At 42.3% G+C, this 17,565-nt stretch overlaps 1 protein-coding gene across 3 annotated transcripts in view; it reads right to left on the bottom strand.

Moving 5' to 3' along the window:
- LOC124605402 (gamma-aminobutyric acid receptor subunit beta-like) overlaps nt 1–17,565 on the bottom strand; it is a 287,077-nt gene that overhangs the window by 166,326 nt on the left and 103,186 nt on the right. For all 3 annotated transcript variants that reach the window (XM_047137046.1, XM_047137048.1, XM_047137047.1), the window contains exon 2: nt 2,030–2,142. In XM_047137046.1, coding sequence (XP_046993002.1) covers nt 2,030–2,142 — 113 coding nt within the window. The remainder of the gene's footprint in view (nt 1–2,029; nt 2,143–17,565) is intronic.

Here is a 17,565-nt window from a genome sequence, read left to right as displayed (position 1 = left end):
CAGTATAGATAAATGTATCATTTGCAAAAAGTCGGAGATTACCATTAATGTTGTTTGCCAGATCATTAACACACATCAACAGCGAGCACTACACACTTTTACGCGTGTCGATGACCCACCATCCGAGATAAGGAACTGCACCCTCACTGTCAATAAATCCTTAATTCAGTCACAAATTTAGCTTCATACTCTTCTGAGTTCCGTAAAAATTCTTGGTATTTCCATATGTGATACACAGTATATCTAACTTATCTTGACACCTCAACTAACATGAAGTTCTCAAGCAAAATAAAACATGTTTCAAGTGAAAGTTGTTTAACTACGTGGGAACATATTAATCAACAAGTTCACCTTTCAGTAACTTTGTTTGTTACAAAGATATGAACAACACAACTTATTTTTTAAATACTATCCTCTTCCAAAGAACTATTCAAAAACATATCACGTATTCACATAAATAAAACACTTAACTTGATCCGAACCAGAAACAGAAATCTTTAATACCGTTTTATAGTACTGTAACTCACTGGGAAATAAAAAGGGGTAAAGAATTCAAAGGTACTAAAAATGATGACCATGGGCAGCGATACACTGGTCAACACTTTGAATGAAAGTTCGTCGCAGCTTTCAGTGTTGCCTGCTGAAGTGAATTAGAGGCAGGCGCGATATCTCCCTGCATATTCACTGGACTTGTTAGGATATCGCAATACACTTCTTTTATGCATCAACAAATGAAAAAGTCTAGAGAAGTTACGTTCCTGGGTGAATTACGTGTTGCCACCTTTTGCCGTATGAGAGTAAGTCCAGGTCCAGCGTCTTCGAGCATGATCGTTTTGGTGGTCGAGGTGTCACGGTGTGGGCCGGCCGGAGTGGCCGAGCGGTTAAAGGCGCTACAGTCTGGAACCGCACGACCGCTACGGTCGCAGGTTCGAATCCTGCCTCGGGCATGGATGTGTGTGATGTCCTTAGGTTAGTTAGGTTTAAGTAGTTCTAAGTTCTAGGGGACTTATAACCACAGCAGTTGAGTCCCGTAGTGCTCAGAGCCATTTGAACCATTTGTCACGGTGTGGGATGTTATAATGTTGCATAGGCGTACTGAGCTCCAGACCTTTGGACACTCTCTATTCAACGTTATCGTGACACTGTACTCCTCCGCCACGTGCGTCTTTTATTGAGTGGATTCGGCCTTGACTTCATTTTTAGGGAACACAACGAGTGACCGCATCGAACAACGCAGGTGGGGGAGCTCTTGGAACGAGAGGATATTAGGCGAATGAATTGGCCTGCCGGTTCCTCCCGACTTAAATTCCAATAAGATGGTGCGGGATACGTTGGGTGGCGTATTTCAGCATGAGATCATGAACCAATGACCATCCATCAGTTGTTATCCGCACTAGTGTAGAAATGGAACGCCCTACCAAAACATCTCCTTGCCAACCGCGTGGCCAATATGGGAAGACATTAGAGAGCATGTACCGGCGTCCGTGGTGATCACATACCCTATTAAGTAGTACGTCCCGCCGTTCACGAATCGCAGTGACTTCAGTGTGATTATTGCCTCTGAATGAAAACGTCATTTCTGTTCTCATTGCGTATTTCTTTCAGCTGTACTATACTGTACTGTACTGTATTTTACTATACTGTAGCAATTCTTTCTTCGTATGGTCCAAAATTTCATTGGACTATTTTACTTGACAGTGAGACATTATGAGACGTCCTTAAGTTGTGTACATCAGAGTATGTCTACCCATATTGCAATTACAGTTCTGGTCGCACACATTCTTCACACTCAGGTAGCTTTCAAAAATTGTTCAAATGGCTCTGAGCAGTATGGGACTTAACATCTATGGTCATCAGTCCCCTAGAACTTAGAACTACTTAAACCTAACTAACCTAAGGACATCACACAACACCCAGTCATCACGAGGCAGAGAAAATCCCTGACCCCGCCGGGAATCGAACCCGGGAACCCGGAAATGGGACGTCCTAAATAGCACGGAGAAAGAGGTTGTTGTTTGCTAACCCTTACCTCCGAAGTTGGGCCGAAGGCGGATGTCGTAGCCCTCGAGGAGCCGAGATATTGTCTGCGTGACGTTCTCCAGCCGGTCGGAGGCCGTCGACCCCTGGTACTGGTCGCTGCTCCTGGGAACAGAACAGGGCATCGGAGTCGTTAATGGGCCTGTCGGAGTAATACAGGAGTAAGGCTTGCTGCTAACGTTCTAGTTTCTCTGTGAGATTGTTTCGTGGCTATTGCAATGCCTTTTACTGCTGAAATTGACACCGTGGGACGCAGAAGGGTGGTGAGGTGGTGATGGGACTACCTTCTTGGAGAAGCGTTGTTCACCATCTTACAGCATGAATCAGTTTTCTATACTAACGTTGAAATGGTTTCTAGATGAAGGGCATAGTCGAATTTGTCTCCAATCATTGTTCAAATGGCCTAGTGCAGGGTCTGAGGTCATATTTACATTCGTGCCATATTTAAGGCTGCGCACAAGTACGTGTAGGGGAAGAACACGGAAGGAAAACGGCTGTAACATTTCCAAAGGAATCATCATAACTAAGCCAGCATACATCATGACTGTTTTAAGGAAGTATGTAAAACCTGACTCAAGTTGACCTGACGAGGGTTTGAACACTGCATTTCTCGAATGCGGGACTAATGTCCTAACCACAACGCTATCTCTCTCGGTCTTGTAAACTGACAACAGACACTCAGCAGAAATGACTGCTTGTAAAACAGCAACAAACTTCTATTATCGTAGTCAAATATGAAGGGTGAATTTAATTTTTAAGCTTTGGTTATGAAAGTACCGTAAAAAAGGTATCGTTGAGAAAAGCATTGTGCTCGCAGGCTGTCACATGAGGGGAGCATGTTTTGCTACTGTGAACCGTTGCGTTGTGTTCACGTGATCAGAGAGCGACACGCTGGTGGAGACGCTGCAGAGAGGAACGCCAGCGTGGCAGTCCGAAGAGCGCAGTCACAAGGAATCGGAAGGCGCCGACAGAGACAAAGGGACGGAAGAGTGGCAGTACAGAAACGCACATAAACTCTACCCAAGAAACAGTTCTTCGCAAATACGCAACAATTAACTTCATGGCTAGTTAGCAAATGACGTGCTGTAGAAAAAAAAACGACGAAAAAGAGCACAAAAGACCGGTGTATAATAATTCAGTTCATTTAGCGATGTAATTTTAAGGTGAGTGTCTAAACAAGACAAAGCAAATTGGACATATTGTAATTCTTAGGCCTATAACAGTTAAATTATTATAAATTTGAAATTGTACTTTACAGAAATAAAAATTTGACCCACAGAAGATGACACATAGGTGTCGAAGCAAGTCTGGGTGAGTATGAAAAATAAACTAATTGTGTTTGTATAAGGCTGGTTTTCAAAACAGCCCAATTTATAAATTGCAAACACGGAAAAACATTAAGAGGAGCTTCACAAGTGGCTCTGAGCACTATGGGACTTAACATCTGAGGTCATCAGTCCCCAAGACTTAGAAATACTTAAACCTAACCAACCTAAGGACAGCACACACATCCATTCCCTATGCAGGATTCGAACCTGCGACCGTAGCAGCAGCGCGGTTCCGGACTGAAGCGCCTAGAACCGCTCGGTCACATTGGCTGGCTGGAGCTTCACACCTTAGTAAAAAGGGTATCAGTTGAATATATTATTCAGTAGCAGCATATCAACAGTAGGGGCAGTTACAACAGTATGTTCTATTTGGACAGTTAACCTTGAATTTACGCACATAACGGTGAGTACTGATTAATGGGAGAAACATGAGCAATTTATATACATTTCGTTAAGGAATTAGACGGAACTGTATTTAACTGAGACATTCTAGAGTAATTAATTATTGACTTCTAATTCCACTGCACTTAAAGCTCTTTAGAATTGGCTAAAAGAGATAAAAAATATATAAACTTTTGTCTGTGAAAGTAATTTACAGCGTAACACTTACACCAGGAAACTTTGTGCAGCTGCAATTTTTAAATATTAAGGTTCATGTTTAGGGAAAAGTACTACGGGTGTGTGTGGTCATCCCTAAAAAGAAACATCACCGACTAGACCTCATATTTTAAGGAGACAATAGCGCACTTGCAAGATATCGGGCCCAGCAATCGACCCTGTGCGAAAAATTTGGCTATAATTCTGTCTGTACATAGTTATGACCTTCAAAAAGTACGGATTTTAAATACGTGCGCAAACCGGTTGTTTGTCACTCGCTCCGTCCCATTGCAGTCGACTAATGCCAGAACGCGAAGTTTAGTAGAGCCGAGTGATAATCAGAGCCCTATTAGCGGAATGTCGAAGGAGAGGGGAAATTGGGGGAAGCAGACGTTTGCTGAACGTGAACGCGTTTTGAAATCTTGCTCGAAACGGCCGCTACTTTACGTGAAAAGAGAACATAGTATATCAACCTCTACCACATACATAATGAATTTGATTTAAGCAACGGAAGTATTATGAAATTTGCAATCCTTCGGATTTTTACACTGCATTTGTGAATCGAAACAAAGTATTTTTCAAAGCAAAGAGATTTCTGGCACCAGTTACAGGCTACAATCCGCGCACTGTGACACAGAGAACAAAGCGACGTACAGCAGTTCGACACAAAGCGTGAGAAGTCGAGCGGAGCGAGTCACAAACAACCGGTTCGCGCACATGTTTAAAAAAAAGCTGTACCTTTAGAAGGTCGTAACTGTGTACAGTCAGAATTATAGCCGAAATTTCCCCACTGGGTCGATGCTGGGGCTGATATCTTGGAAACGTGCCTTTTTTGTGCGTAAAATATGAAGCAAGTTGGTGACGTTTCCCTGTGAGACGAAGAGCGGGACAAAGTGTCCATAGCACATCCCGTCTTGTCACGACGTCCATTCCACTAAAGTTTCTCAACAAAGGAGTGGTAGCGTAAAACGTTATCATTGCGCATACTTGCAGTCATTTCTTTATGTAATAACGGGAGAAATTTGGTTTATTTGTGCGTCTCAGTTTATATACTACATAAAGTAAAAACACGAAATTTTTTGTCAACTGTTTACTTCTTTTCTGTAAGTGTTTCATCTAAAGGGAATAGCAGCAGGAATCGAGTCGTGTCGTACCATTAATTGCACTAAAGTGATCGGTTACAATGGAAAACAAAAAATGGACAGGTGCGAGTAAGACGCGCGCTTTGAGACTTCCGTACGAGCTCAACTATTTATATATACAATTCATTCGATCGGGAAGTCGAGAACCTCGACCATTTTTGCCTGTAATCGACATTGATACTGCAAAGATATCGGTTCCAGGGATCCCAAGATTTTCGAGAATGTTATAATTTCAGTAAAATAAATGTGACATAAAGGCACGCAGGAGGCAGGTAATTATAGTTATCAGTTGTTCTCCATTCAACTTGACTGGTTCGCAATGGTAAAAGTCAAACAACAGCCAAGGAACGAGTTTATTGTTCATATGACGCGTTTCGGAATTAATGCATCATCAGATATCCAGAAGCGATTACTGCACGTAGATATGATGCTTCACATACAACTTGAAACGCCATATCTTCGTGCCGTAATCACTCTTTGAGATCTGACGATGGATAAATTCCGAAACGCGTCATATGAGCAATAGTCATTCCTTGCCTGATGTCTGACTTCTACCATTGCTATACAGACAGCCTGAATGCAGAACTACTGATCATTAAGAAGTCGAGAAGCTTATGAGTTCTGACATAAATTAATAATGCGGATAATAAGATTAGAACTGAAACTTCCTCACAGATTAACACTATGTGGCCGACCGAGACTCGAACTCGGGATCTTTGCCTTTCGTGGGCAAGTGCTCTACCATCTGAGCTACCGAAGCACGTCTCACGCTCGGTACTCACAGCTTTACTTCTGCCAGTATCTCGTCTCCTACCTTCCAAACTTTACAGAACCTCTCCTGCGAATCTTGCAGAAGTTTGGAAGGTAGAAGACGAGATACTGGCAGAAGTAAAGCTGTGAGTACAGGGCGTGAGTCGTGCTTCGGTAGCTCAGTTGGTAGAGCACTTGCCCGCGAAAGGCAAAGGTCCCGAGTTCGAGTCTCGGTCGGGCACACAGTTTTAATCTGCCAGGAAGTTTCAATCGTGAAAATGATCTACGGAACAGGACATAACTAAACTAAACTTAATTTAATTTAGAGCTTGACGTCGGATAACAAATGACAAAATAATTCTTTTATTTTATATAATTACAAACTGTTAACGTGAAAATATATGCTCACTGGAAAGGACCATTCGAAGAAATGACGTCTCTAACGTTTGTCATGGGCAAAATATTACCATAAGGCAATATATGATGGGGGTGACGAGAATATTACTGAAAGGATTCATTAGTTTTCAAGTAGTCACCTCCTTGGAATTAAATCAACAATGAGTTCGCTCTGTAAGAAGGGAGCGTGCACATCCTTGTAACTTTCTGAGACTCTTACCCCTCAGTGCAGTCAGATATTAACTGCTACTCCCCTCCCACAGCCCTTTGAGTCACCCTCCCCCCCCCATCAACATCAACATTAGAACCTGACTAAACTTCAGAATGGAAAAGAATTTTCTTTGAAAGATAAATGATATTTACTTTCTGTTGAGTTTTTATTAAACCACGAAGTCATGAATCAATGAGACGATTGGTACTGCTTGTTTCTGACAACCGTTTTTACAGAATGATGAAGAAATTCTCAGGGCATCCCAAGTGGAACCTGTAGTCCCTTCTCAGAAAAGAAAGGCAACTACCCACATTGAGGATAGACACTTTTTACAAAATATGCTTCTTTTACACCACTGCTCTCCCTAGCGATACTTGCTTCACTCTGTACCCCTACTCAAAATTAATCGAATTAAATGTTTACATTACACCTAGCCTTGGTTTTTGTAAACCACTTGGCTGCTGGACTCCTTGCTTCTGAGCTGTCAGAAATTGGAAGACTTCAGGACGCCACTACTTTGTCTCTGACCACTCCTAATCATAATAATAATAATAATGAGTAAAGGAAAGTAAATTAAAGTCCTATGGCATGAGAGACCCAGAAGTGCAGGTTCAGCCGCCTAACTGGAAAGTGTTTTTGTATTTCCGCTCCCGCAGGGACCTTTCCTTCGCGAAGTATGAGAGCTATGTGTGTAAGTGTATCTGCTAAGTGTTAATGACTGTAATGAAGTGTGTGTGTGTGTGTGTGTGTGTGTGTGTGTGTGTGTGTGTGTGTGTGTGTGTGTCGTGTCGTGTTCGAGATGGTGAGAGAAGGGAGAGAGTGAAACTCGGTGGCAACACATTGCTCACTCCTCTCCAAGAACACCGAGGGTCCGCCAAGCTTAATGTCCCCATCAGACGGACGGTTCACTATCAACAGTTTTCCATGCCTCCAGTTCATGAAACATTGCGGAGATGTTTGATTTTTAATTTCTGGCAATGGCTTGTAGATTGATGATCAAGGATTTCACGCCACCATCTCTCCTACCCGCTCTGTGAAACAGGAAAAGAGAAAACTGTCAACATGAGGTGTACCCGGATGGATACGTATTCAAGTATGAGCCGCGCCCGATCGTGTGTAACTTGGGTGACCAGATGGGATCTGGTGTATTCTCATTCGCACGGACGTTAAAACACAATACTAATACTAATAATAATAATAATAATAATAACAGTAATACTGTGTAGGTCTTACTGCAATATAGTATCGATTGTATTCTTACTGTAGTGTTGTGCTGTCAACTTATTCGTTTATCTGTTACGAAGTGAATAATGAAGCAATTTCCGGTTCATTGAGGGGATTACTTATCACTCAGAGACGACATTTTCATGATATGATTAACCATATACACTGATGAGCCAAAACAGTTCTGCCAAACAAGAGTTGTAGGCTAACTGGTGGCGCTCAAGGCACGTGACGTGGTACGAGAGTATATGAGCAAAGCAGAAACGAATCGCTCTAGCGACGACAAGTGGCACAAGTGCGGAAATCCGGCGACTTATGCGACTTTGAGAAAAGCCAGATTGTTGTGGCCCAGTGCCTGGGAGCGAGCATCTCGGAAAGACGAAGCTGGTCGGATCTTTGGGTGCTACTGTCGTGAACATGTAGAGAAAGTGAAGAATGCTGAAACCACGAATGGGCAACAAGTAGTTCGACGTTCTTACCTCATCACAGAACATAGGGATGGAGCCCTGCCCGCTCTCTATATCAAAATAAGCGGCGATATGTGGTAGATCTGACGCCAGAGTACAGTGCTGGAGTAGACACAAGTGTTTTGGATCACACTGATCAGCGCGCATTGTTGAACATGGCATCCCGCAGCAAAGGAACCTACGTGTTCTCACGCTGACTCAACAACATCGTCAATTATGAGTAACGTGGGCATTGGATCATTGCCCGCATCTCGTGGTCGTGCGGTAGCGTTCTCGCTTCCCACGACCGGGTTCCCGGGTTCGATTCCCGGTCAGGGATTTTCTCTGCCTCGTGATGGCTGGGTGTTGTGTGATGTCCTTAGGTTAGTTAGGTTTAAGTAGTTCTAAGTTCTAGGGGACTCATGACCATAGATGTTAAGTCCCATAGTGCACAGAGCCATTTGAACCATTTGACCCATGGGATCATCGAGGCTGAACCGTGGTTCAGTGGAATCGTGTCCCCTGGTCGGATGAATCCGGTTAATTGTTAATCCAGGTCCATGGTCGTGTCCATATACGCTGTCGTCCACTGCGCCAAGGACACAGGCCGGTGGGAGCAATATTATATAATGGAGGGACATTCACCTGGGCTTCCATGGGACCTGCGGTACTAATCGCTAATCGAAGACAGCATGACAGTTGCAGACTACGTCAACATTATCAGGGACCATTTGTGATCCGTTATGCTTGATGTCGTCCCCAACAGTGATAGCATCTTCCAGCAGGACATCTGTGCACGTCACATCGTGTTGCATAGGTTTGAGGAAAATGACAGTGAACTCACGTTCATATCTTGGCCATCAAATTCTGTTTATCTGAATCCGATGAAACCCAGCTGGTACACTATCGGGTGCCAGCTCCGCCCCCAGAAACTAACCGCTCGCAGATTACGGGAAGTGTAGGTGGTCGTAATTTTTTGGCTCATCAGTGTTGATGAATGTTTTAGTTTCACTGTCACAGATTCGTAGCGCAAAGTATACGTGTGGTGGGAGGTCTATGTGATGAAGATGACGTTCATACATTTATTTCTCAAGCTGAAAATTCTACCAAAGACTGTCACACATTAATGGTAGTATTTAAAAAATTATGAAGTCCTCGTCAGGATTCAAGTTTCACGAAATAGCATTAACGACAATGATCTTTAAAAAAATAGTTCCGCGGCCATAACATGATCAAACTCTTTTGTTTTTGCCTCTCAAAAAATTTCATTTCACCCTTTATGGGGTAATTACCTTCAGGTTGGAAACCAGTGTCATAGAAATTGGTACTACTGCCTTTGATGCTGAAGGCGATGAAACAACGCGGCACCCGTTATGTCGTGCACGGCGCAGCAGCCTGGCGGCTTTGGCAGCGACTCCTCATCTTGTGAGGTTATTGCGAGGCGCAGATGTTCGAGGTAGCAGCCTGGTCACTGCTCCGGTGGCAAAGCTTCAGTCTGAAAGGCGGTTAATTACAGCAGCCAAAAATTAATTACCGCCCTAGTTTACTTTAAAATTGGTCCCGTCAAACCCCAACTTCCAATATCTTTTCTTTCGTCCAGTCTACTAGGGAGATCAAAGCGATGGATACGAATCTAAGCTTCTACAGGAAGGGCCCAATTTGTTTTATGTACTGTCGAGTTTGGTTACGCTCGTCTGAATGTGCCGTATATTAAGGAACCGTGCTATCACACTGTCATTTCTTTCCTACTCGAACTCATTTAGGACGCACTCAATCACAAGGCGCACTTTTTGAATATGTTGAGAGTATAGCGTTATTCTCGAATTAATTATATTTATTTCTGGAATCGCCTAGTATGAGTCCAGTAAAATTAAGGCGTCTTAATTTATCTGCGTGCACGTAAATTGTTTGCAGTCTATATGGAGTCTGTATTCATTGAGAGAAAAGAAGAAACGTACTGAGGATACCAGCGAGCAAAGGCAGTTATCTCGGTATGTAAATTCATACAGGGCATGAGAAGACCGTACTCCACAATAAAATTAATTAACTTTGCCGTATTGGTCAGTGCTAAAAGATTGATAGCTCACAGGAAGTTTCGAGGTGGCTAAATATCAGAGAGAAACAATAAAACTATGGAGCACATCGAAAGTATATCTTGTAATTTGATTTCGCTGGGTTCGTAAAATCACGAGTGCACAGAATTACACACGAATATCACAAACGTCTGTCCGTTGCAAGTTCTTGGAGGATATTCTATAAAGACAATCAAAAAGTTTCAGTATTGGGGCGTTGTTGCAACCTGCATGCAATGTAGCGCGACTCTGACGCTGCTATACAAACATCGACATTTAGACAAGGGATTAAAGCGACATTCGTGTATTTCTGAAGTGCGTGCGGTAACTGCGAAACGTGAACTATGGCGACGTTATTACCAATTGTGTACAAACCGGACCAACGGGGAAGGACAAATACAGGTAGGCGGTCATCAAACAATTAAGGCGAAACGTCCTAGAAAACTGCTACAAGCGGTGCTTCTGCTTCATATAACGCACGTCCTCACATTGCAAATGCCGTAACGCAGAAGCTACGCCAACTCAAATGGGAGACATTCGAGCACACGCAATATAGTCCCTACCTCTCCCCATGCGATTATCACGCCTTTGGTCCCATAAACAAAGCCTTGAAGGTCGATGATTGTTTTCGGACGAGAATGTGCAGCAGGCAGTTACAGTCTTCTTCAAGCAATAGGCCAGGGTGTTTTACCAAACGGGTATCTTCAGCCTGGTGCGTCGGTGGGATGATTGCCTCAGCGCTCACAGTGATTTTTCCAGATTGGCATACCGATTTTGGAACGAACGGTCTCCAAATGGAAACATTTTGATCACCCCTTTATAAATTCGAACGTGATATTTCTTGGAAAACAGAAGCTTCTATGAAAGGATCAGCACATGTTAATGGAACATCATTTCTATGCAACACAATTTCTTTATGCATACACGAAGTCTACAAAGGCTCAGGGGAATGAGTAGGTTCCGCCTACCTTAAATTTCGAAAGAAGTTCAACACTATTGACTGATGAAATACTGTTATCTTTTTAAGAGTCGTTTGTCTTTAAGAACCCAATGTGCTATACTGATAAATAAATGTTTACCAGCAATGTAACGGTGTATTAATGCTATTCATTGAATAATAATATCAATGAAATTGGACAAGATGACACTTCTACATTTACGAAATCTGTAAGTTTGCAAAATGAAGACTTAATTCTTTAATGTAAATTGTAACGATGGCAATACTGGAAGTAATTTACATGGATGCAACAGAATTTGCTGAGGTGGAGGCGGACAACACGGTTCGGAATGATAGAATAAATTAAATCATCGTCGCCACGTCCACCTTAGTACATTCCATGTCACTATACAAAATTTCTTCTGGATCCACCATACAGCTAGCAGAGAGAACAGGCAAAAATGGGTGGCGTTAGCGGAGTACGCTAGCATATACGGGGTGATTCCTTGATGATGTTACAAACTTTCAAGAATGATGGAGAATGGTAAAGGCATCAATTTGAGATGAGGAATCCTGGTCTGGGAACGACAGAGTAAAAAGTTCGCTTCTAACTTCCTCTTGTACTGAAAAAGTGCCGTCGAATGTGGCCATCACATACACGTGGAGTAACCAGAGCACTGTGACCACATGATCGTTATTCGAACGTGACAAAAAGAACGCGTAAACCACGTGAAAGGGTGGAAGATTAGGGTTTAACGTTCTATCGACGACACAGAACTAGTCCGGATTCGTCATGGACGAGGAAGAAAATTATCAGTGGCTTTTTTTAAAGAAACGATTTCGACAATCACTCTAAGTGCTTTAAAAATATCGCGACAAATCTAAATACAGATATTCTTGAACGGCATTCCACTGCATTAACCAAAGCGCTACCTCGATCGGTTGCCTGTTTTGAGTGCTGAATGACGCACAAAAGATACGTCACTGTTGGTTGGTGTGCAACGAAATCATTCGATTTACTGCACAGCGCGAGAAAGGTTCGTCATATTTTTATGCGCCATTATCATCAGTATCTTTGGAAAGTAGACGAGAATTGTGGTGAAAGAAACAGAAGACAAAACTTTGGTGGCCTGTTCTACAGAATGCAGATGTCTGGGTATTACTCCCCCCCCCCCCCCTCCCCTGTATAACACAATAGGAGACAGCCACAATGAATCTGAGAGAAGAATACAGTGTCTGGGCTGCACAATAATTCGACTACAAACTCAGTCGTCTTCTTCAGGTAGTGCGAAATGTGTTGTAATGACAGTTTCATTGGAGTCTCAGTACGCATAATAACACAGCTCGAAGCACCTGAAGAAGACGACTGTTTCTTGCTCTCTCTCTTGTTATTGCATTTACGGGAAACACGTACATATCATTAACATTTTATTGTATTCTTAAATATTAACTGAAACCGTACTTGAGATGGTACTATATTCTGTTACTTTTATGTAGTACTGTGTTTTGAAGATTAGGAAACAGTTTCTATTATTTGATGCAGAACTATTGTTCATCTAAAGATATAGATTAGTTATGTTGCATTCAAATAAGGAGCGGTGTATTGAATAGCTGTTAACTTTATTTTTTCCTTTTTCGATTCAAACGGTATTACTGTCTTCTAGCCAGAATTGAAAACTTCGGGGCAATTAATTTTAGATTGGAATTTATCGTGAAGGCGGCCTACTGAGCAAACTTTTTCGAGCTATTGTGCTAGACATTAGAATGTAGGCATTAACTCGTAAAGAAAACAGAAATCTGAACTCCATTGCGGCTTCTGAGTTACATTACATACGCATGATTAAGGAAGTATTATTTAGATTCTGGCAGAGTGTTGTGTGAGGTTACTGTATGCTAATTATCATAATGCTCATTATGATGTGGCTTCGTTTAGCAACTTTTCAAGTGCTCATACACCTCTCTAATGCCACTGAATACTTTTCTGTGTAATATTGTTTCTAATTGGGTTTCACTTGAAGTGCATCTAATTGAGAATAAAATAAAAACACAGAATATTTTGTCCACTGCAGAAAAAAAGTCTCTTGTCAGAAAACTCCGATTTGTGTTCGAGAGCCTGCATTGTGAATTAGTCTACGACAGCTAATACTACGACAGTTCAGTGTCTCCTACTCAGAATAGTGTTAACAATGGAACCTTTTGGACTATAACTCTTCCATTTGCCCAAACATCAGTCTCCTAAAGCTGTATAACGTAATTCTAAAAAAACTCGAGAAAATGGTGATTGAAAATTAGAAGATTCCCGACAGCTGTTAAGTACAAAACATCTCGTGTTTATAAACAAAGTACGAGTAGCTAGTTCCTGACTGCGCAGCTTGCAAGTATAGTAATGCTGAAGTTAAATGTTTGATTCAAGTTAGAAGCATTTTTTTTACTTTTATTTAAATTTTAAACTTATTTTCAAATGGAAGTGTCGATTACAAATACTGAATCTCAATTTCTTAGTAAATATAACACCTTTTGATTTTTAATTAGAGAGAATAAATTAAATTTTAATACTGCAATGCGAAATGCCTTAGTGCTAAATGAAAAAATTATATGCACCAATATAAATGTTCAATATCTAGAAATAAAAAACTCTTTTATTTCAATATGGTATTTTGCTTTTTTATATTAAATCTACTGTGAATACTCCCAGTTACATCCAATTAGTAGTTAAAATTGCAGATGTATTGAAAATAAAGATATAATTTAAATAAAAATACTTTCTAGATCCGAACCAGTGGCTTCAGGTGTCTGCGGCTTGTACACTACGCATTTGTCTACGAGCGAATATGTTAATTCACTCGAAAAGTTTTGTATTTAACAGCGGTCGAAAATCTAATTTTCAAATGTGATTTCGTTAGAGATTTTTTAAAATTGTGTCAACTGCTTTGATAAATTTATGTTCAAGCGCTGAGCTTCAAATACTACAAATATTAAGAAAATCGAAAAGAGACGATCCGGAATGTCCCCTTGAAAAATGTACTACTTATGACATTATATGTTTATTGTGATTGTATATGCACCTGGCGATCATGAGTTTGTTTTTTGATCTTTATAGTTCTAGAGTTGTGCAGTTTACACAGGCGACGAAGTTCCGATTAAACTAGTGGGATCTCGCAGACTTCGAAGCAGTGTTTGTGCTTTGCCTTCGCGCTGGCTGCAGTTCTCCTGGATGCAGGGCCGTGACGCCGCACGATTTCCGCTTAATCGCGACGCCTCTGCCGGCAGCCGGCGGCTGTAGCAGCAGCAGCTGCAGCAGCAGCAGCAGCAGCAGCAACCGTAAACAGGAGGCGGGCTGCGCCGCGAGTCAATCAATACGCCACGCCGTGCCGACACCACCTTGGCGCGCGCGCCCGCCGCCTCAGCGCCTGCAGCTAGGCTACCAGGCACTACAAGCGGCCAGCGCCAGCCCGCACTACCGGCGGGTGGTGACCGTCCGACTACCAGACCGCTTTGTGACTCGTACCAGAGCACATTCCACGTAGCTCATCACAGTATATGAACCACCTCTCTGCCGTATAGCAGTGTGCCATGTGTACGACTAATGGTTACCTATTAAATGTAGAAAGAGGAAACAAGAAAATAGGGGTTGATGCACAGAGAAAATTTTCTCTGCCTCGTGATGGCTGGGTGTTGTGGGTTGTGTGCTGTCCTTAGGTTAGTTAGGTTTAAGTAGTTCTAAGTTCTAGGGACTGATGACCATAGATGTTAAGTCCCATAGTGCTCAGAGCCATGTTTTTTTGCACAGAGAAAGTAATCAACAAGACTAAAAATTTGTTGTTGCCTTCCATTACCGTTCTTCACACCTACAAAACCTTGAACGGAGCCATTACTCGTATCCTTTACTAAAGCACAGAAATATGTCACAATATGCACTTAAAAAGTTAATAATAATAAGCAGCAGTAAAACATATAGAAGTCCCCAAACAATACGCTGAAGAAACTGAATTTAATTTATCTGCAGTAAACATAACTTATAGAAATCAAATATGAAACATGGGCAAACCATAAGGGTCAGACATTGCAGCTATCTCGGAGACAACATAGAACTGTCGGGGATAGTAGACGAAACACAGACAGTCAGATTACAGAAATTCAAGAGAGCTTACAAGGGAACTCATAACAGCTACAACAAGCAGTGCGCACCCTCACATACGCTGAAGAGCCAAAGAAACTGGTACACCTGCCCAGTATCCAATATCGTGTAGGGCCCCTGCGAGCACGCAGAAGTGCCGTAACACGACGTGGTATGGATTCGACTAATGTCTGAAGTAGTACTGGGTTGCCCATAAATCCGTAAGCACGTTACAAGGCGTCCAGATATGCTCAATAATGTTCATATCGGTGGAGTTTGGTGGCCAGCTGAAGTGTTTAAACTCAGAAGAGTGTACCTGGAGTCACCCTGTAGTAATTCTGGACGTATGGGGTGTCGTATTGTTCTGCTGGAATTGCCCAAGTCCGTTGGAATGCACAGTGGACACGAATGGATGCAGGTGATCAGACAGGATGCTTACGTACGTTTCACATGCCAGAGTCGTATCTAGACGTATCAGGGATCCCATATCACTCCAACTGCACATGTCCCACACCGTTACAGAGCCTCCAACAGCTTGAACAGTCCCCTGCTGACATGCAGGGTCCATGGATTCATGAGGTTGTCTCCATACCCGTACAAGTGCATTTACTCGATAAAATTTGAAACTATACTTGTCCGGCCAGGCAACATCTTTCCAGTCATCAATAGTCCAATGTCGATTTTGACGGGCCCAGGCGAAGCGAAAAGCTTTGTGTCGAGCAGGCATCAAGAGTACTCGAGCGGGACTTCGGCTCCGTAAGCCCATATCGATGATGTTTCGTTGAATGGTTCGCACGCTGACACTTGTTGATGGCGCAGCATTGAAATCTGCAGCAATTTGCGGAAGGGTTGTACTTCTGTCTCGTTGAACGATTCTCTGCAGTGGTCGTTGGTCTCGTTCTTTCAGGATCTTTTTCCGGCCGCAGCGATGTCGGCGATTTGATGTTTTACCAAATTCCTGATATTCACGTTATACTCGTGGAATGGTGGTACTGGAAAATCCCCACTTCATCGCTACCTTGGAGATCCTGTCTCCCATCGCTCGTGCGTCGACTATAACACCACGTTCAAATTCACTTATACCTTGGTAACCTTCCATTGTAGCAGCAGTAACCGATCTTAACAAAATGCGCCAGGCAATTGTTGTCTTACATAGACATTGCCGTCTGCTGCGCCGTATTCTTCCTGTTTACGTATCTCTGTATTTCAATACGCATGTCTACACCAGCTTCTTTAGTGCTGTAGTGTATAAAGGTTAGACATTACAACACGGCGATCAAGCCTGAAGCTTTATACGCCAAACGTTGGGACTGAGAAACATGATTAGGAAATCGGAAATTTAAAAAATGTACCATGGATCCAATAAGTTCAAAAAGACCTAGGGAAAGCCCAGACAGAAGCATTGGTAGTAGAAGTCAAAAGGTAAATTGTTAGGCATGACAGGCTGAGAACGAGGTTCCAAAAAGATCTGAAACCATGTGGACTGAAGAAAGAACAATAACTTAGAGAGAGAGAGAATAAGACCCATATTGAACATCAGGGAAACGAAATTAAAAGGCCTGCTTGATGAAATATGGTCCGTACGCGGATAATAATAATAATAATAATAATAATAATAAACGTTAGGAAGACAAGATCCAACTTACTGTGTTTGATGTGAGTGACAGTTGGACGTATGAACGTCTATTACATCTATAAGAATTGAGCCCTTTTTCGAAGATGATCACTGCTGCATAGGACCATAAGACTTTGTACCACGAGTATATGAGCAGCAGAATCTCCTCAATCAAAACTAAATGGAATGAATAAAGAGTGTAAACGACAAATGTTTACAACATACCACTGTATAGGGAGGCAAGACGACCAATTTGACACGGGATCCTTGTGATCTATGAAGTCGGGAAACTACCTCAGTTTGGCCTACGAAAACCATCTGAGCTACAACGCATGAGCTTCGCGCCAAATTTTAAACATTCTTGCTATCTTCGCGCCAACTATTAGCCGTAGTCAAAAAAATAATAGGACCTTTTTGTAGGAAATGTATTCTAGTTTAATTTTTTAGCTGGATACGTTTTCGCTAGAGGCCGCGATTTTCGAGTTATTCAAGAAAAAAGTACAAAAGTGATCTTCAAACACACTCTCACCCTTCACACTCACCCCATCCCCAACCAGTTAGGAATTTTAGTATGCTGTTCATGGCACTCTCTCCTACCACTGTAGAATATTTTGGTACCACACGAATTGTCTCCCATATTCGACCTTTTTTGGTCTTCATCGACTGGACTATGACTCCACCGGCTTCGTCGTA

This window comes from Schistocerca americana, chromosome 3 (assembly GCF_021461395.2).
Source record: "Schistocerca americana isolate TAMUIC-IGC-003095 chromosome 3, iqSchAmer2.1, whole genome shotgun sequence".
Lineage (NCBI taxonomy): Eukaryota > Metazoa > Arthropoda > Insecta > Orthoptera > Acrididae > Schistocerca > Schistocerca americana.
The sequence above is the reverse complement of the archived record's forward strand: the minus strand, read 5'-3'. Positions and strand labels throughout refer to the sequence as shown.